Here is a 20,126-nt window from a genome sequence, read left to right on the forward strand (position 1 = left end):
AGAACTATCTTCTCACTCAAATAAGGGGCCTACTCATTTTTTTTTCTCAGTGGTTTTTAAAAGGATTTCATGGTGATGCTGCTGTTATTCTTAATAAGCTTTGTTAGTCTATTCCTATATACAGAAATAATTTCTTATGAACTCCTTCACGTCCTGATGGAACAGAGCAGCACTGCTACTGATGACTGAATTTTCTTTTAATAACTATTTGTTTTAAATTCTAGCCGTCCGTTGTCTGCCAAAAGAAGTCCTACTGGAAGTACTACATCTAGAGGTGAGAACAGGAGCTGAAAAACGTGCTGAGATGCTGCTGAGGAAGCATGATAAATTAGAATGAGAATTTCAGACACTGGGATGTGCAAAGAATAACTTTGCTTGCTATTTACATGGCAACTCAGTATGTAAAATTCCTAATTAGTTGTGGTTATATGCCACTTTCTGTGCATCAACTGCTAATAGAACAGTGCCTTTGAAAATTGGCAAATCTGTAATTGCTTGCACTTGAAGGGAAGACAAACCTTGAAAATTGTAGTCAAGGTATGTTAAGCTTTGCAATAGCTGGATTAAACTACTGCTGATGCTAAGACATACAGCTGTGTAGTCTAATGGTGCATTCAGCTTTAAACTTTGTCATTTGTTCTCTGTGGTTTCAGCATTTCATCATCTGTATGCGAGTCCTACAGTGTAAAATTCCATCTCATTGCTAATTGTTCTGCTGTTGGATGGAATATTTAGGTGCAGCTTTCCTGTCCGAAGTAAATGCATTCAATAAGTAATACATTTTTATATGGAATATAATGAACATATTTTTGGGGGTAGAAGATAAGTTGCCTTCTACACCCGAGCAAGACTGGGTCCTTGCTAGTTTATGTATGCACCTTACTGAGACCTTTGATTCAAGGAGATACTGTTCTGTAACCTGTTTGTGCACACAAATGAGTGTTTGCTTGCAGCTGAATAGTCAAGCTTCATGCTTAAGAGATTAAGCATCATCAAATGATGGGAACAGCAATCCTCACGAGAAGATGAGGTGTTGGAAAGGAAGTTAGAACCTGGACTTAGAGGACCTGGAGGTCTGTTTTGGCTAGCAACTCAGAAGCTGGTGGTGGGTACTGTGCCTGAACTTTCCCAACTAGGTTCTGGTAGAAAACTTCTTCGTTACTGACCCATCAGCCTTTTTGATCTCAGCATTTAGGTTAGTGACTGATAAAGTTCTCGGAGGTAGCATCAGGTCAGCATTGAAATATCTTTGCAGGCAGTGTGGGGAATCCCACATTGCCCTGATAAAGCATTCTTAGTCGAGGTATTTCAATGTCAGCAGGGAGTGTTAAAAATAGTACATTAAACTGCTTGTCAGGCTCTTTGAAGCATACAGCTCAAAAAATTAATCTTCTTTATTCTGGATCTCCTACTCCCATCTGCAGCATCTACAGTAAGTACAAAATCTGTGTCAACACCAGGATCTCTGCAGCGATCCCGCAGTGACGTCGATGTGAATGCAGCAGCTAGTGCCAAGTCAAAAGTGACGTCTTCTGGAGCATCTACCCCCTTCAGTTCTGCTGCAGCCTTGCCCCCAGGCTCATATGCATCACTAGGTAAATCTACAAGTTGTACTCTTGCAGTTAGCTTTCTTTACTAGCAGAAAGCACCTTGTAGTTTTATTTGAATGTTAAATTCTATGTAGAAGAACATATCTCTGAGATAGTTACCAGTTCTCTAGGCTTAGTGTGGCATCTCTTGCCCTTTGGAATTAAGGGAAAAAATTGGAACAGAGCTCACCCGAAGCAACTTCTTAGTTTTGGAATGGTATAATAGGCTGCGTCTCATTCTAATTCCTGGGGAAGAGCAGATCTTACTATGATCCTGGGACACTGTTGATGAAAATACTTACTGCTCAATCCCTTTTGATATGTTCCTGACTCCTTTCTTTCTCTTCTTCCTTCCTTGCATTCCTGAAAGTGGTTTTCCATTGATTATTTTATGCATTAAGTAGTACATCTTAGCTGAGTTTGATCGCTTTGCACCTTTCTCTTTGGTAAAGCAGAAGTGAAGAGCAGGAGTCAGCCTTCCAGTTTCATCATGTAGGATACAAGTGTCTGATCCTTATGCTTATTCTCTTGGAATTACAGTCTCATGTCATGTTATTCTCAAAGCATCATATATTGCTTTCAGATGCCTCAGGGCTTCTTACAACAAAGTTTGCATTTCATCTTTCTCTCCTGGAGGTGCCATTGAAAGTGGCATGGAGGAAGAAATGCAAGACGGTGGTTGACACTATATTTGCAGATCTTCAACTCTTAGGAGCAGAGCTGATCATCTGAGCTAGTCTCTCATTCTGTTTATTTAATACAGATCTAATTACAGACTTTTCCATCAATTTATATTTACAAGAGAGCAAAAAAATCAGAAATCAGTGATCTTGATTTAAGCTGTATAGATTGTCTTCACTGAATCAGCTGAGAGATAGCTTCTTAGTGTTAGAGCATTTGGTCTCAAGTCTGAATAAATATGCTTGGGAAGTATGTAGGGATGGTTCTGTAGATTCCTTTTATAGGCAGGTTTTTTTAATACCTGAAATACTTTACCGTGGCTTCTGTATGTTGCTTGTATTTGGTTCAGAAATGGAGTTCTGATTTAAATTGTTCATACTTCATTCAAGACAGATACATTGCAATGGAAACATACTATAGAATATGAAGTTGATCACATGGTAGTGTGCTTTCAAGCTTACAGATGGAATAATTTTTCAGTTGTGCTACATACCAGCTTCTGTGGCAAAACTACTATCAAACACTCTTAACGTCATGAGGAAGAACAGAAGAGGGGGAGAAGCATCTGCTAAAGTTGTCTTTGTCCTTGAAGCCGGGAGACAGTATGGTATTAGTCTTGCTCTTAAAAAAGACTGTAGGAGAAAAGCAGCAAATGCACTCTGAATAATGCAAATATGGCTGCTCCTGAAGGAACCTGATTTCCTTTGGAGCTAGTAAGGACATCTGCCACCTGTGCATTCTCATGAGAGAAACAGTGAGGCAAATGATAATGAAGTTTGACAGAGGTTGGTTGCTTCAGGAGGGGAAACCTGCAAGCATGTCATTCAGATAAGTCAAGCTTTGTTCTGCTGTGTACTCAAACTCTTTTCATTTCTTTGTGTTAATTTCCTTCCCATATTTCTGTGGCTAATATATAGTGCCCACTTCTGTTGGTGATACTCATTTCCCCTATTAACTCTTTCCTTATTTTTTTTTAATTTGCCTAAAGATGGTACTACTACTAAAACTGAGGGTAAGCAGTCTCTCTGTGTAACTGAGGTGTCCAAAGTCGTACCACCCCTACCTGGTCTCTGTTTTCAAAGTGTTATCTGGTTCTCATCCATGTTCACTGGTGACCTGCATGAAGTGTTGCATGGTTGTTCTGCTCATTTTGATGCCATGGGGTATTCTTCACTTTCTCTTTGAGCTCCTTCCTGCTTACAGGTACAAGTCACCTTTAGGACTTCTTATCACAAAGTAATTTCTGGCTTTCCACATTTAAAGCACTGGTTTTAGTCAAAGATGACCTGTGCACAGAGTAAAAAAAAAATCCCCCAAAAATCCAAACTACAGTAGTTGTGTTTTCTTGCTCCACAATGTGTGAAGGTTTGCTCTGTTTTCTCGTCCAAAGCACAGGTTGCAACTGCCAAATGCTTTTGGGAAGAGACTGGACAGCGAGAGAATTGAATGAGATGATCACATGGCAGAAAAATGAGGACAGTAAACAGTGATCTCTAGGGCAGGAATATTTAGTCAGCCTCTTTAAACCTGAGCTCCCTTTTTGTTAACTTATTGAGGTGGCTTACATCTAAGACTGTTGAGGAAAAGCTTTTTTTTTTCCCAGAACATTGAGCCTGCTAGTTTGAGAGGGCTCCCAGTCTCTCTGGCTCATTAGCAAAGCTTGTTCTTTCTCAAGTGAAAAAGATCACTGGGAAATCACTTTTTCTGGGGTAGACAGGAGTTGAAAACAGGACTGTCTTCTCCACAGAATGAAGACCCCACACATGCCCTCAACATGTCTCTTTTCAAGGGATCTATTGCTCTCTTGTGGGGCTGTGCTCACATCCTTGATGGCTGCTTGTATTTGGATGTGGTGGTCTCAGAAGTGCCACTGTGCCATTGTCACATGTGTTTTTTCCTTACTATTACAGATTATTATTTAGAGGGAAATACTTCTGCCATTTTCAGAACTGGTGCTTAGTCTTTGTGTTGAGATGAACTGACTCTGCATTATGGGCAAGTGCTGTCAGTGTTAAGGAATATGAAGTCGGCCTTCACCCCTGCATTTCTAAAGCAAGAGTGAATTAGATGAAAGTTTCACACCGTTGTAATACTGAGCTTGTTTTATTTGTTGTTGACTATTCTTTTTTCATCTTCCTTTCTTCATGGTTCTTAAACTTTACTTTTTTTGGCCCAACTTTGAGACACCGACAAGTTAATTTTTGATATATATAGGCTGTCAAATCTGTGCAGGCCTGTTACAGCATCTATGCTCTGCAACTGTTAGATGCTTTGTTGTCAAAATGGAAAAGGGTGGAGTTTTAATTTGAATTTTCTTTTTCAATTCAGCTACATTGGAAACAGATTTGATTTGGTTAAGTTCTGTAATAGAAACCAGTAAATTGCTTGTTGGACTGTGAGATGAACTTTCAGAAGGGGAGCTTGAATACCACTTTTAGCTGTTGGATTCTCTTATTTGGGATAGTGATGATCATGGAGAATTATAATAATGTGTCACACCACAGTCAGAGGTGAAGGATGAGTTTAATTACTGTTTGAAACTCTTCATCTTTGTTTTCCTTTGAGACAAGTGAGAGAAAACTAGCCTTTGTTCAGGATTCAGTGTCCTACAGATGAGGTCTTGTGTCAACTCTCTGATCTTGCAGGGTTTGTCAGCAACTACAGGGAAGAAAAGCTTCATATTCTTGTAGCAAAAATAAAATGGGTGGAGGCAGGGGAAGAGAAAAACACTGCCTTGCCATGGAAGAACTCTTAGAAATTTCACCTGCACTTGTGCCCCTGAGGGTTTTTTTGCAGGCCACCAGTAGGTAGTTTAAGAACAAATCCCTCTGTTCTTTGTGTGATTTGTGTAACATGAAATCAGCAGTCTGGTTCCCATCATGACTTTCTGTAACTGCAGCATAAAAAGTCTGCACCTTCTCCTCAGCCAGGAGCCAGCATTGTGTGAACTTGGCAGTTTCTGTCTGCTTTGCCCTTAGTTCTCCTCAGTGTTTTGGTTTTGAGCCAGACATCTCAAAACAGGAGCAAAATAGAGAGTGGGTTATACCAGTGACAAGAATACAAGTTAAAAGCTGGGTAAGAGTCCTTTGGTTTTAAGCAGTGACAAACACTGTTGAAATGCACTCCCTCATGTAAAGGTGGTGTGAGTCTGTGAACCACTTAAATCTGTGCAGCTTTTCTGCTCTGTGTTGAGAGGCTGTGTCTTCATGCAGAGCACAATTAGGTTGTGATTGCCCAGTTTCTTCATGTATGGCTGTTTCTTGAATGTCATTAAGAGCTTTTGCAGATGGCTTTGATTTGGATTTCACAGCTAGATTTATGCAGGTAGTAGTTGTGCTATGTTTGTTATACCTGATTAAAGGGAAACCTTAAAAAGGCTTCTGCTGGTTTTATTATGAAACAGCCTTCCAAGATATACTAAAAAAAAAGGTACATAATGCTAACTTTCAGTTCAGCATCTGTAGAGAACTTCTGTTGTCTTGGCTGCCTTTTTTGAAGTAAACATAAAGACAAGCCTGTCAGATGAGCCTTTCCCAAGAGAGGGAAACATAAATGCTGATCTGTACTGAAACTGGCAAATTTAAAATAGAATTGGATGTTTCCAGAGTCACAATTCAGTGGCACAATTTTTACTAGTTTTTATTACTAACTAGGAGGGAAATAGAATCTGATTTATTACATTTTTTATGTAATTGAAGCTCAAATACTGTGGTCTGCTCAGTTGGACATTTTGACTGCTTACCAAAGGCTTCAGTAGTAATGCAAGTTTGAAATCACCATTTTTGTTTTCTTCTCTTCCTTAAAGTTCTCCCTTGTCATCAAAAGCAAGTCTTGATTCAAAGACATGACTGAAGGTGGTATTTTAAAATGAAAATGGTCAGGAATAGGTTTTTGTGTTCCCTTGCTCTGTCCCTTTGCAAGTGCTGACTTGATTTGCCGGTGCTTGTTGGTGTGGGACAGAGTGGTACTGCTGTTACCGCCTCAACTGTCTGCTTTGGAGGGAGTTCTTTGTAAAAGCCAGAGACAGCATATGCTATTGTTTTACAGTACAAGTCACATGCTTCTGGGGGATATTATCATGCATAGTCAAGTCTTAGCTAGTATAATGTTGGGCACATGCTAGAGATGCTTGGAAGCCACTCCAGTCATTGTCAGAAACTGTTTAGAGATCTGTATGCAAAGCATGTTTTTAATTGGTCTATGCATGTGGCTCTGATGTCCATGTGTCATTTCACACTGACACAGCTAGCAAGTGGTCCTAGAGACTCTTCCAGGAATGTTTTTCTCCCAAGTGAGGGAAGAGCCTGCTGCCAAGTAACCTAAATGTGTTAATGCTATCCATGGAGGGACCATTACTTTGGGCTACCATGGACAGACCAGTGCTTTCATATATAACTTCTGATTAAACTGAATTGTGGAGCTGTTACATACCACTTCCAGACTATTTGAGAACTATTTTCTCCAGAGTAATATACAGGCTGATTCTCACAAAGCCAGTATCTGTTCTTAGCACTGAGGACCAAGATGCTGCAGTGTCCACCCAGAAGGAGCTCAGAACAACACTGCTGGATGAAACCTCTTATAATGCAAAAAATCATTGCCATAGAATTTTCCTTCCCTTTTTAAAAAACAAACCAGCAAAAACCAAGACCAACCACCAAAAAACCTGCAAAACAAAACAACCTTCCTAAGTTTAGACACATGGTAGACATTCAGGTTTGATTTTAATCCATTGATTGTTATAAAACTAACAGTAATCTTAAAACCAAAACCTAAGAAAACCTCACAAATGGTTTCAAACCAGAAAGCATTTGCATGGAAACTTTCAAAATACTTCGTGTACCAGCAGCAATGTGTCTCATGTCAAATTTAGATCAAGGACTGTTTTTGAAGACTTTTGTGGTTTTTGGAAACTAATTGGGGCAGTCTTTATCTGTTCCTTTGCTCTGTTGCTCTTGTCAGTAATTGTGCAGCAGTTGTGCAGTAATTATGTTAAAAACCACAGAAAAATAATGGTTATGAAATACAAATTGCTACATCTGCAATTTCAGCTAGATATGGAAACAACCCACTTGAAAGCTAAGACATTTTGGGAGGGGAAGTGTTTGGTTGAGTTTAAGAAAAACAAAAAAGTCTGAATAACTTATTTGATGTGTTGTTTCCATTTCTGCTTGAAATTATTTTTTCTGTCTGGTGTAGAGTGATAGAGTTGAAGCCACACAAATAGCCCTATGTGCAAATAGCTCTTTGATGTGAATGCAGACTCTGATTTGCAGGTGAAGTTTTTAAGGGAATTATAGTAGAGATGTTTGCATTGTATAGATGAACTCCAGATATGCATTGCTATACTTGGTAAAATATATATTTAAAATACTGACATTTTCAAGCCAGACAACTACTGATTCATCTTACCCTACTATAAAGCAAGTAAGATTTTGGATATTGTAAGACTAATCACAAGACTTGACACTGATGAGTCTGCACCTCAAGTGCTTTGATCAGTTAAGATGCTAAGTTCCTGGAGCGTGTCCAGAGAAGAGTAAAAAAGCTTGTGAAGGGTCTAGAGAATGAGTAGCTGAGTGATCTGTTAAGTCTGGAGAAGGAGCACTTATTGCTCTCTACATCTACCTGAAAGGAGGTTGTAGTGAGGTGTGACTGTTGCTCTCTTCTCCCAGGTAACAAGCTACAGTCCTTTGGGACATAGACTCAAGTTGCTCTGTGGGACGTGTAGATTGGATATTAGGTAAAAATTCTATACAGAAAGAGTGGTCAAGAACTGAAACTGGCTGCTCAGAGTGGTGGTGGACTCGCCATCCTGGGAGGTGTTCAAAAAGCCTGTACACGTATCTGTTTAGGGATGCAATTTAGGGGGCATGGTAATGTTGGGCTGATGATTGGACTTGATGATCCTAGGAGGTCTATTTCAGCCTTAATGATTCCATGATTCTGTAATTTAGAAGTGCATGTGTGTGAAGATAAGTTAACATAGGAAATATCCCGGAGTTAAGATAGGAAATATCCCAGACTTCTGCACAGGCTTTCTGTCCCACAGAGAGTTATCTAAAGGAATTTTCACAGAATCACAGAACTTTAGAGGTTGGAAGGGACCTCCAGAGATCTTGTCCAACTCTCCCCTGCCAAGGCTCCTGCACAGGAACACATCCAGGCAGGTTTTGAAAGTCTCCAGAGAAGGAGACTCCACAACCTCCTCTGGACAGCCTGTTCCAGTGCTCTGTCACCCTCATTTAAAAAGAGATTTCTTGTGTTGAGGTGAAACCTTCTATGTTCTACTTAGTGACCATTGCTCCTTGTCCTATTGCTGCTGACCACTGAAAAGAGATTGGCCCTATCCACTTGACACCCACCCCTCAGATATTTGTATACATTGATCACATTTATCAGTCTTCTGCAGACTAAACAGCCTGAGGTTTCTCAGTCTGTCTTCGTGGGGGAGATGCTCAAGACCCCAAATCATCATAACCAATTTTGACTTCAAAATGGCTATTTTTTCATCTTTCAGCTAAAAATTTTACTTGAATAGGTAAAATCTTAACTTTTTTCTCAGAGGAGTTTTGAGTCAGCTGTTTAGAGCTGTTTTTTAATTGCAAGTAAGAGTAGTTAACCTGTATGGAAAAATAAATACATAGTGGTTAAAGTTGAGAAAATGAAACTTCTGAAAGTAGAACAATTGATGCTTCAGTAAATATGTATTGCACATCAGAGGGCATTTTTTCCTTATAATTGTCTGAAGGTTTACACTTCCACTCAAATTTGAGAGGCATTTTTCCCCTCAAGTTTTATTTTATCCCATGGTCTTGAAAGAATAAATATTCCTAGGGTGAGCTGTACAACTGGTACAATAGCACAGTTACTGTTACATCATTTTTGCATCATTTCTAGTTTCTGCTTTTCTTGTTTGAATTAGCACAATTCAAGTCCAGTGCAGTGTTCAAATGCTTGTGAGCCTTTTTGGGATGAGCAAATCAGTATTAGATTGGGATTCTGTTCCTCCCATGCAAGAACCCTTTGACTCACATCATTCTCACTTCCTTAGCAAACTTCTGGACTCATGTAGATGTTCTCAGAGCTTTAGCTGAACCAATAGTTAAAAAGTGGCTTGGTTATTTTCCATTTTATTTATGCTAGTGATTTCTTCTATGTCTCATGTCCAAAGAATTGTTTGAATGTTGATACCTATATCTTGCCTACTGAGTTATCTTAGAATTAGGTGCTGGTGGAGGGGCTTGAAATACAGATCTCTTCTTGGCTTTTTTCTGCTTCAAAACCATTTAGGCTTTCTTCTCAAAAGTAACATCTTTATCACCATCTGCACATCAGAAACTTTCAGACCATGTTATGAATATTTTGAGAGCTTAGAGGAGAACAGAGCTCTTTATCTCTTCAACTTGGGCTGCTTGCCATTGTCTTGTCCTGCATGTATACCTCGTGTGAAGTGGTTGTGTTTAAGTTCGGGGGGATGGAATGTGTATATCTCTCTCTTCATATTTCTCTGTATGCTTATGGTGGAGACAAAGGGCACGAGATTAGTATCTACAAGCAGTGGGTGCAGTTGTCTAGACTCTTCTCTTCCTGTTGTGTTTTGTTTTTTCCCACTTTTATTGTGCCTGAAACTTGAAGTCATCCTCTGAATGCAGGCTGTTACTGGCATGAGTCCTGAGAAACAGCTTCAGATTTGGCTGAGAACTGAGTTGTTGAAAAGTAATGATGGAGGCTTTCTTTGTGGCGTTCTTAATTATCATTTCTTTCCCATTAACTAGAGACAGATAATTGAGGTTTAAGCATTGGAAAGAACATTCTGTAGGAGTCATCCCTGCTCCAGGAAGGGGATGAACTGATGACCCTGTAAGCTTTTCTAGCTCAAATTTCTGGGACTTTTTCATGAGGAGAGGACAGCAAAAGGACCAAGAATGCTTTGAGACTGTGTAGCCATTCTCCACTTAAATAAAGAGGAGGCACACAATGATTTTTCCACAGTGTTGATTGTGTTAAATGGGACTCTCCATTACAAGTAAAGTTAGACTGATCTTGGGATAAATATGAGGTATCTGTAAACAGCAGGGAAAATTCAATGAGGCTGAAATAAAAGCATAGTCAAGCTGCACCAACAGCCTGTCCCAGCAGTGCATGCCAGCCTGCATGTGTAGAGCAGGATATAAAGCACCAAACTGCTAACTGGAAATCCCAGGGATGGAATTTGTGGGGGCAGCTGTCACACCTGTCTCTGAAAGGATGATCGCCTTCTCAGAAAGTAATCATTTGATATAGGAAGCAGCATTTAGGAGACTGAAATTGTACCTGTTGATCCTTTGTAAAGAAGCTACTGTAGAACAGAAGCAAAGGCTATAGAGAGGTAATGTTTGTTCATTAAACTGGCTGATAGCATTACAGAAAGCAAAGGTTTATTTCCAGTTCCTCCCCTGTGTCTCAGCCAGTCTAATAAAAGATGTTGCCTCTCCTAGTAAAATCCTTTTTTTACTCTGGCTAATTGTGTGTACAGCAGCTCTGCAGGCAGAGAGCAGCGTGTTAGACACTGCTGCCTTTGGAAGAAAGCTGTTAACAGGCTGACTGATTGTCTTTGCTTTCATCCAGGTCGGATTCGTACGAGGAGACAGAGCTCTGGCAGCGCCACAAGCGTCACCTCAACACCTGCCGATACCCGAGGCCGCAGCCGGGCTAAAGTAGTTTCCCAGTCCCAGCGTAAGAAGTGTTTTATTTCTGGGGAAGCAGAACAAATAGTTATTAATGCATTTCTCTTGAGCCTTAATATTGTCAGCTGAGGATTGGGCTGGCTCATTTGGACATGTAACAAAACAAATCCACCTCCACCAGTGTGTGCTGTTGTTGACAAATGGGGCCCAAATCTGAGTGCTTTAGTGCTTTATCGATTGTACATCAGAATTTAATGTGCTGTGATGTGTGGTACTAAATAATTTGCACTGGGTCCCACTGAGACACTCTCTGTATCTGTAGTTGATTGCTGTCCTGGGTTCCTGCCCTGCCAAGCTTCTGCTTATGTGACTGTATTTCTGTATGTGTAACATGTAAGCTGTCTAAAGTCAACAGGATTTGGCATCAATTTAATATAGGACACTACCTATTTAGTGCAGGTATGGGGGAAATAGTTCTGCTCTGTGATTCACATAACACATCTATGACCTCTGGCTTCCTGGCAAGGCTTGGTTTTCCCCTAGAAGGCATACACGTGGTGCTGCTGCTGCATACTTGTCATGTGTGTTTAAGGAGAGTTTGTCACTCAAACTTTTAAAGGAATAGAAGGGAGAAAGCCATTTATGTTTTGAGGTCCTCTAAACTTCTGGATAACAAGAGATGGGATTTGTGAGAAAGACCTGTCTGTTCTGAGAATTTGTCTTGCTTTGTACCCCTATTTAAAAGCCCTTTTCTGTTCATTCTTTCATTGCTTTGCTCTGTCATGCTGGTGGGATGGAGAAGCAGTTTATAGCTAAAAAGGGAGGGTAAGGCCAAATGGAAATCTTCAGACTGAGGTCATGAAGGAATTTGGACTTTGTTATGCTTATCTAAACTGATTTCTTCAGTTTTAAAGCTACAGATTATCTGAAGCAGAGATTACTTTTTTTTCTTGAACTTAGTTGAGTGAAAAATTATCAGACCAGATGAGACAAGTCTCAATGTTTACTATCATATTTAATAATGTAGAAAATAGTTGGAATCCAGAGGTTTTAAAGATTATGGGCTTAGGGTGTTTTTTATAGGATATCTCAAGAAGCTTTAGGGTGGTCATATCTAAACCTGCCGTACTTGTCTAGTTTGCTGAATCCTGTTTCCAACCTAGCCCAGCCGTATGTGATCTTTATCATTAAGCCAAATATTGCTTGAAATAATTTATTAATTCAAATATATATATATATATTGTATATCCATGCTCATATAGCTGGTGATCCAGTTGCTGTTTTGCAGACTGGGCTGGAGTGTAATTTAGAGCAGAACTTGTGTCTTGGTTGACGCTCAGTTAAGCAGGTGATCAGCCTTGGGAAGGGTCCCACCTGCAGTTTAACTCGCTGCGTTCTGCCGAGGCTGTAGGAGTGTCTGTAAATAAATCTGTCTGTATTGTGTATAACATAAACCGCATGCTGAACGCTGTATTGTCTTGCTGTCTTTTAATCCACTTTTTGCCTGTCCTTTGGTCTGCCCTCATAATCAAGGATCCAGATCAGCTAATCCTGCTGGTGGTAAGAAACGTTTTCCCTTTCTTGTTTTCTTACATGATTTCCTTCACGTTTTTTAACTGCTAAGCTTTTAGCTTCACTCACTCTCTCCTGAGACTTAAGCTTTTATTTTTAGTCATAAATCCAAATGTGTATGACAAGTGATTCTGCTTTTTCATGGTAACCAAACATAGCAAGTGTATGTTCTGCGTAGCGAAGCTGGCTCAGGGCTGAAGCTTAAACCCCAGGTTCTAAATTCTTACAGTTACTTCAGTGCAGCCCTGCTGACATGAGTGAGATTGCAGCAGTGTAACTGAGAGGAGCCTAGGCTTTTAGGGTGTGGATGCTGTGTGAGAGGCTGGCGTCTCTCACAAGTATTCTCATTTCTGGGGGAGGGGGTGAGCATGTGTGTGCAGCCAGCACCACAAAAAAAAAAAAAGTGTCGAATCTGTTACTTTTGCAGTTCCTTATGCGTACCTTTAAGCTACTTAATCTTGAACAATTTTACCAAATAAAGATATACAGCAAAAAATAGATAATTTTTAAAAGTATTATCAGTCCTTTGAGTTAGACATCAAAACTATTTCAGATAGAAATATCTGGTGCAGCTGAGATGTAAATATGGAAATAAATCTTGGTCAGTAGATTCTTGCAAACAATGTAGTTTAGAAGAATAATGAACTAATTAAGCAGACAAAAGAAAATAAAGCAGGCCAAGTACTCAGTGTGCTAAAAATGTTCTCTATCTGAAAACCATGTAACTCATGTTTACCCAATCAGACCTAAGCAAGCCAGCATCTCTACAAATGCGACAGGCTTATTTCTGTTACCTTTTATTGTATGGATCTGCTGCTGTTGAGATGTTGGAGTTGTTTGTTTTTTAGTTTTTCCTTCAGTGAATTACTGCAGGAAAGTAATACTAGCACTACAATGAGATGTGAAGATGCCTGAGCTGCTTTGCAGCAGTTATCCGTGCCAGAAGCCAGTATGCTGCGGCTCAGCTTTCCATACAGACTAATTCACGTTGCTTCAGGGAGATGAAGCAGCCTGTGAATTCCATGCTGCTGCATCAAGACTGCTCTAGGCACATCCACAAGCCTGCTTAAAGCCAGCTGGGGCATTCATAGACTGCAGTGTCTGCTTTGGTTTTGATCTCAGCTGGGCAGCATGGTTCATATATCATAGGCAGGGTTGCTGATGTCAGCGTTTATTATCCACGGACTTTCCTGAGTCTCCCTCAAAAGTCCATGGGGAGCACTTCCAGTTTTGAGTGGTTCAGATAAATTCTTAGGGCTATTGTGTTAGAATATTTGACATCTTGCTGAGGGTAATTTGTTTTTTCCATTACTCTTTCCTAGCTGGTAGCCGGTCCAGTTCTCCGGGTAAGCTGTTAGGAAGCGCCTATGGTGGCCTGAGCGGTGGAACATCCAGAGTCCAGCAGGTGCCATCGTCTTCAGAGAAGCGCAGCAAGATTCCTCGGAGCCAGGGATGCAGTCGAGAGACGAGTCCCAGCAGAATAGGACTAGGTAAGAGAAGTTATTGTAGTGACATGCTGACAGTGTACTGGAGGGAGAGACTTTCCTGCTGACTAGGGAACTGTTTGCGCGTTACTGTTATTTTCCTGAGTTTTAAATCTGGCAAATTCATGTGACTTGTGGTTTGTAGGAGAGCAATTTTAACTCTTACAGATTTGCTACAGTTTCAAAGTAGGCCTATAGGTGTCATGAGATGTCTTCTGCTTGAAATTCAACAAGAGTGATGTTATTAGATCAGGCAGCAAAAAGAGTTGGCGTGAATAACCATCAGAGCAAAAATACTGCATTTGACATCAGCAGCTTAGTCCTCAAATGAGCTGAGCACTCTTTACAGTCAGCTGGCATCAAGGATAAAAAGCACCTTTTTGGATTACTTTTAGAAAATTTGCAGCTTAAATGGTTTGCTTCTCTTATCCTTAATATCTTGGAGCCACTTTCTTAGATGATATTTTAGACTTTATTCTGCTTCCAGTAGTCTTGTCTCAGTGACTGTCATGTAAATATTCTATAATGGTCTTTAGTTTCAAGTTTATCAGCAGACTCTTTTTTAAGTGAGGTAAGCATCATTATAATATGAACTTGTGTATATCAAACCAAGGTGAAAATTTATTGTGCTGTCTGAACAAGTAAATACTGCTTTCATTCTTAAATGGAAATATTTTCATAAGTCTGAAGCGTATGTAGAGGAAGAACACTTTAAATACTATTGCTAAAATTATTGTTTCCAAAGAATTTACTGAGCAGATTGAAATTTATTGAAATTTTAACCCTACTGTGGTCTATTAAATTTTTAACTATTGCTGTAGCAATTGTGTTTTACATGTAAGCTTTTTTCTCCATTTAGAATATGTTGTTAACAGAGAAATATTCAAAGTATATTGAAATGAATTGAAAGTACCTGAGAGCATATGCTGTTATGATTCATAAAAAGAATATCACATGTTCAATGTAATTACCTTTCCAGAGCCAAAGTTCTTCTCATGTCTGATCTGTTTTATGGTCTCTGTATTGAATGCATTGTGCTGTTCTGTTCATTGCTTTCAAAAGGTAAATGCCTCCCACATATTAGAGGTACTTGTTCTGCAAACGCTCTGCAGAAGAACATTGTTTTCTAAGAGGAAACAGAGTGATGGATAGTAACATCACATGCTTAAACTGATCATCATGTTGTGTGATCTGGTTTGAAACAGCCTCAAGCATCTAAAGGAAAATTGCCTTGTGTAAAATCCTCACTCTTGGGTTCCCTGCTTTCAAGTGTCTTACAAGAGCCTTGAATTCTTTTGGAAGGGTAAATTATTTCTCATTGGTCTGAGGTTCTCTCTGTGAACACAGTCAGTGCTTGTTCTTTGGGAGAGAGCTCTGACATACCTGTCATGTGATTTCTACTCGCCACCTCTGGTGGATGGCTACAGCCTGTTCTTTTGAGCTGTAATGGGGGACTCTGGAGCCTGACACTTGTGTTGCATTTACTACTCAGTTGCAGAAAATCTGTTTCTTTATTGGATCTTGAAAATGTAGCATTGACTTGGATGGAGATGGCTTTTGAGCCGTTTATGCCATTATTACATTGTGTTTATTACTTTATACCATAGTAGCTAACAGTATTTTATGCTTGCTTATTGTGTTGCCTCAGTCCTTATCTTTGCTTGACCTTTTTTTTTTCCCATTTGCTCATTTCATTAGACTCCCACTCACCATGATCCTGAATATGTTGCTGGACCTTCTCAGAGTCCAGTTCAAGAAGGTGTTTGATCACAGATGACATCCAATGTACATGCAATATTCGAGGCTTTGTGGAATTACTTATTTGATCCATATGTGCTTATGCCATGCGCTAAAAACAGCTCCTAAGCCTGTGGTCACGTTGCAGTGCAGCGGATGTTGAACTGTCATGCAGATCAGGCAGCTAGAAATGGGTAATTCCCACATTCCGTTCATGACTCATCCATTGATGTGTACTTTTTGCAAAGGTGACTGGGAGTTGAAGCTGGACTAATGTTTTGTATGCAAGATTAAGCATAGGGTCTAGGTACCTGCATGCAGTTGGACTTGACGAAGGAATCGATCACTAGAGTTTTTCAGGCCCTTCTAGGACAGTAGCAAGCTAATAGAGCTTCTGCATCTGGATTCCTGTTAGAATCAGTGTCTACCTTCTAGCTTAGATTTCCATGATGACCATGAAGTATGTTCTGTGTGCTGGAAACCTTAAAGTGTAAATTATTTCTCAAGAGACAGCACAGCAAGGCACATTTGGCATGGTGAGGTCCCGTGGAATCGCCTGTACGGCCCTGCTTTGTGGTGGTTCCTTGTTTTAGGCTTGCCTTTGCTGTGTGCTCAGTGGACAACTACTAGCAGTGCTGCTCTTCAGGGGAAGGAGGAATGTAGTCCACTTAATCTCAAAATTGATCTGGCTCCCTTGAGGACATAATCTAAAGAAAAAGTTCATGTCCCATGGATTGGAAGCTTATCTGCTTGAAGTTAGTTCTGTTGGATGCTCAGATTGTGTTGCACAGGTGGATCTGAAAGCAGCAAGTGATTCCAGATTGTCATTCACCAAAAAGTAGAGCATGCACAGCTGGCTTTATGCTGCATCACTCCTCCATTTGAGTTGTGCTCTGCGTACTTATTAAAAAGTTAATGCCAGTTTTTGATTGGTTTCTGCTTGGTGCACCCCACTGCAGTTCTGTCAGCATTTACATGCTCTTTGGTGGTTTTTGTTGTTGTGTTTTTTTTAATGTGAAGGATATTTATGGTCATTTTTAGTCTTCTAGTAAGGATCGTTAGAAAATGTCACCCTAAGGAATACAGGAGCGCTATCAGTTTCTGCTGGTGTTATTTGCGTATGTTGGCTTCCACTGTGTAAGCCTAATAGTGTGTTTTAATAGTGGTGTGAACCATATCCACCTGCTCTGACTTTTCAGTTGAAACTGATCAGTTAGGTGTGCAGTACACACCTAGAAAGTTGGGATTTTATTGAAAACAACCTATGCTTGTTCTGTTATAGGCTTTCAGTCCAGAGCTTTCTGTGGGCACACTGTCTGATTTTGTCCTGCCTACTCCTTTAAATCTGTTTTATCATTAATTTACTTACTTTCTATCCGACTTTTGGGGATTGGGAACTCTGAAACTGACTTGTGTCTGACTTCTCTGCCTTTTCTGCAAAGACAGACTGTGACAGTATGAGACTTGTCTAAATTACATCAGTCCTGGCTCTTACTACTGGTAATGGCCTCTGAGCAGCTAATATCCAATTTTCCCTACATAACACAAAGTAGTGATGCAGGTGCCTGGGAGTTCACAACAGACTCATTATTTGGTTCTTTTTAATCATTCTCTTTTTTTTTTTGGTATTTGTATCCAGTAACACAAAAAAATTTTATTTGACCTTGAATCATGAAGCACCCAGTGTTTAGTTTTGGATGCTCTGTTTGTGCCGTCAGTGTTGTGCTTCGTCTGTGGCATTGTACTTGCTAGTCTTTTCCCATGCAATTGAAGTGCATTTCTTCATACTTCATGCTGCTGCTGTTAGCTGTTATGGAAGAAGAATGTACTTTGTGCATCAATTAATCATTCATGTCTCTCTCTCTCTAAAGAACCTTCCCTGGTTTTAGTAGGGTTATGCTGTAGAAAAGATTGACAGATTTTCTCTGCTTGAGAAAATACAAGAGAAATGAATGCTTATGGAAACCTGATGTGAAGGCTGCCATTATTTACACGTAAGCATGAGACCCAAGAATGAGATGCTGGCTTCTAGGGAATCCTCAGTTTCAAGACAGTGTTTGTGGAAGACCTTAGAGTGTTTCTTTTACCTACAGTTCACCTGTCTGTTTTTTTCTATGTATATCTGAGGTGGGATTATTGTACTCATGGACTGTGATTTCATTGAGTTCATGTAGTTTAGTCTGTTTTATTTAATGTAAGGCCATCTAACTGATTCAGAAGTTTTAGACATTGATATGATGATCTAGTCAACTTGGTCCACAGCTTGTCTTGTGTTTCCTGTCATCCACAGTCAACCATCAGCACCATCAATTCATCCGAGAGCTATGAGCTAGGTTTTGCAAAGCTGGGAGGGATTTAACAAACTGAAAGTCAGGCAGCAGTCTGTATTTGAATTTTAAAGCCTAAATATGAAAGTTTCTACTTTGTTTTCTGCTGGTTTGCCTGAAAGTACTAATATACCTGTGGTATGTGAGCCTAGAAAAACACTGTAGGAAAACTTCATTATCTCAAGTCTAGTCACTGAAGCTGCATATACAAACCAACAGATTTATAAGAGCAGGCATACTCTGCAGCATGCAAATGGCACTTTTTATAAACATAAGGATATTTTTTAAGTATTAGTATAAAGCAGGTTTGTTAGGCATATGTGCCTCTGCTTCATTGTCATCAAGGATGACAGGTTAGGTTTTACTCTGTGTGAAAAAGTTCTTTAAAGGCTTGTTCTGAGCACTGAAGATGTGCTACTGCCTTTTCAAAGGGCAAAGTGAATCTTTCTTTAGACATAAAATTCTTCAAGGTAAATTCATGACAGATAGCTGCTATTCTTTTACCTGAGAAAACACTGAATTCTGTACTGAGCATAAAATTTAATAACATTCTGTAAACATCTTTTATGTCAAACTGATGCAGAATTTGCAAAGGAATAATAGTTTTAAGTACCTAAAATTATTTTTATAATAATACTAATAATCTAAATCCTTGATACTAAACAACCTTCTGAGGGCCTAATTCTGTTTTCTTCTACTTGGACAGAACTTCAGCTAAAGCCAGTGGGATTCATTAAAAAAAGAAATTTGAAAGCAGCTTTATTCTATCTTCCACTTTGTATTTGGCCAAATGAAGAGTGTGCATATGAGTTCCCATGCCATAGCTGATAGACATGAGCCTTATTATTAGACTGTGGGAAATTAAATGCTTGATAGCTGTAGCAGCAAAGATAAAAGCCTTGTCAATTTAGGATATTTTCAAGGAAGATAGTTCAAAGCTCCCTTTCAGAATGTTTATATTTTAGAAGTATTTAAGGAGCAGGAGTTCCAGCTGAGGCTGCTGCTGTCGTAAAATTCAAGTCACTTTTTGACCCATCTTTTGGCTATTCTGTTTCTTAATGCCTTTTCCCAATATCTTTCATTGGAGAAAAATATCTCTGCCAGCCTGTGCAATATATCTTTTTCCTTAGCATATCTGTTTGTGGCTAAGCTATTCTTGTGAAAGGCAAATCTGTGTAAAAATAGTATGTTAGTGTTGTGACTGCTTAGACCTGCTGCTTTGTTCCAGAATAGTGTTTATCTTATAATTAAGGAAAAAAATACTCTGTAAGAGTTTCTTTCAGTCTCATCTGTTTTGCATGTTTTGTAACAGTAGAGCTCCCCTAAATGGTTGAAAATTCCTGTTCTACTTGAATAACAAAGTTTAGATTGCTTAAGAGTAAAAGCAGACTGTCAAGCAGACAGTGCTGCTGAAATTTCACATGACAAGCACAGCTCAGTAGGTAAGGTTTAAAGAGCCTGAGGAGGCTGCTGCAAATTATAATTACTAATGTACTAATTACCGTAACTAACAGAAATGTGACTTGACTTTGAGCCTTCTGTCCTCATTAAACTTGTTCACCTTCTCTGAAACTCTCCATGCTGCATGCTAGCACGGAGCAGTCGTATCCCCCGACCCAGCATGAGTCAGGGGTGCAGCCGTGATACCAGCCGTGAGAGCAGTCGAGATACAAGTCCTGCTCGGGGCTTTCCTCCACTTGGTGAGTACATGTAGGCATTGGAGCTTTAAGGATCACTATTTTTTTCACTTTTTCCTTTGTTCTGATTGCCTTTTCACTACGCACCTACTAGGTGGAACGAGCTTGTTTCCTGTCCTCTGTTGGATTTCTGACACGCTTCCTGCTTTCAACCCTGTTTCCCTTCTGTTTTCTTCTGCATGCTTCGATTCTGGTTCTCAGCACTTCACTATTAGCAGGAAAATAGTTTAGTTTGCACTTCTGTAATTTTTGGATTTATTAAATCAGCTTGGGGTAGGGGGGGGGTGTCTGCTGTGCTTCACTTTACAGCACTGATGGAAATCTACAGGAGAGAAAGCCTTATTTTCTAGGTCACAGTGAAGTAGTTGGT

At 39.7% G+C, this 20,126-nt stretch overlaps 1 protein-coding gene across 1 annotated transcript in view; it reads left to right on the top strand.

The window, feature by feature from the left end:
• The window catches only part of CLASP1 (cytoplasmic linker associated protein 1), a 183,629-nt gene that overhangs the window by 100,427 nt on the left and 63,076 nt on the right, over nt 1–20,126 (top strand). The window contains exons 19-24 of the mRNA XM_064157393.1: nt 225–274; nt 1,425–1,595; nt 3,259–3,282; nt 10,881–10,988; nt 13,834–14,001; nt 19,652–19,759. Coding sequence (XP_064013463.1) covers nt 225–274; nt 1,425–1,595; nt 3,259–3,282; nt 10,881–10,988; nt 13,834–14,001; nt 19,652–19,759 — 629 coding nt within the window. The remainder of the gene's footprint in view (nt 1–224; nt 275–1,424; nt 1,596–3,258; nt 3,283–10,880; nt 10,989–13,833; nt 14,002–19,651; nt 19,760–20,126) is intronic.

Source organism: Pogoniulus pusillus, chromosome 2, assembly GCF_015220805.1.
Source record: "Pogoniulus pusillus isolate bPogPus1 chromosome 2, bPogPus1.pri, whole genome shotgun sequence".
In the NCBI taxonomy this organism is placed as follows: domain Eukaryota; kingdom Metazoa; phylum Chordata; class Aves; order Piciformes; family Lybiidae; genus Pogoniulus; species Pogoniulus pusillus.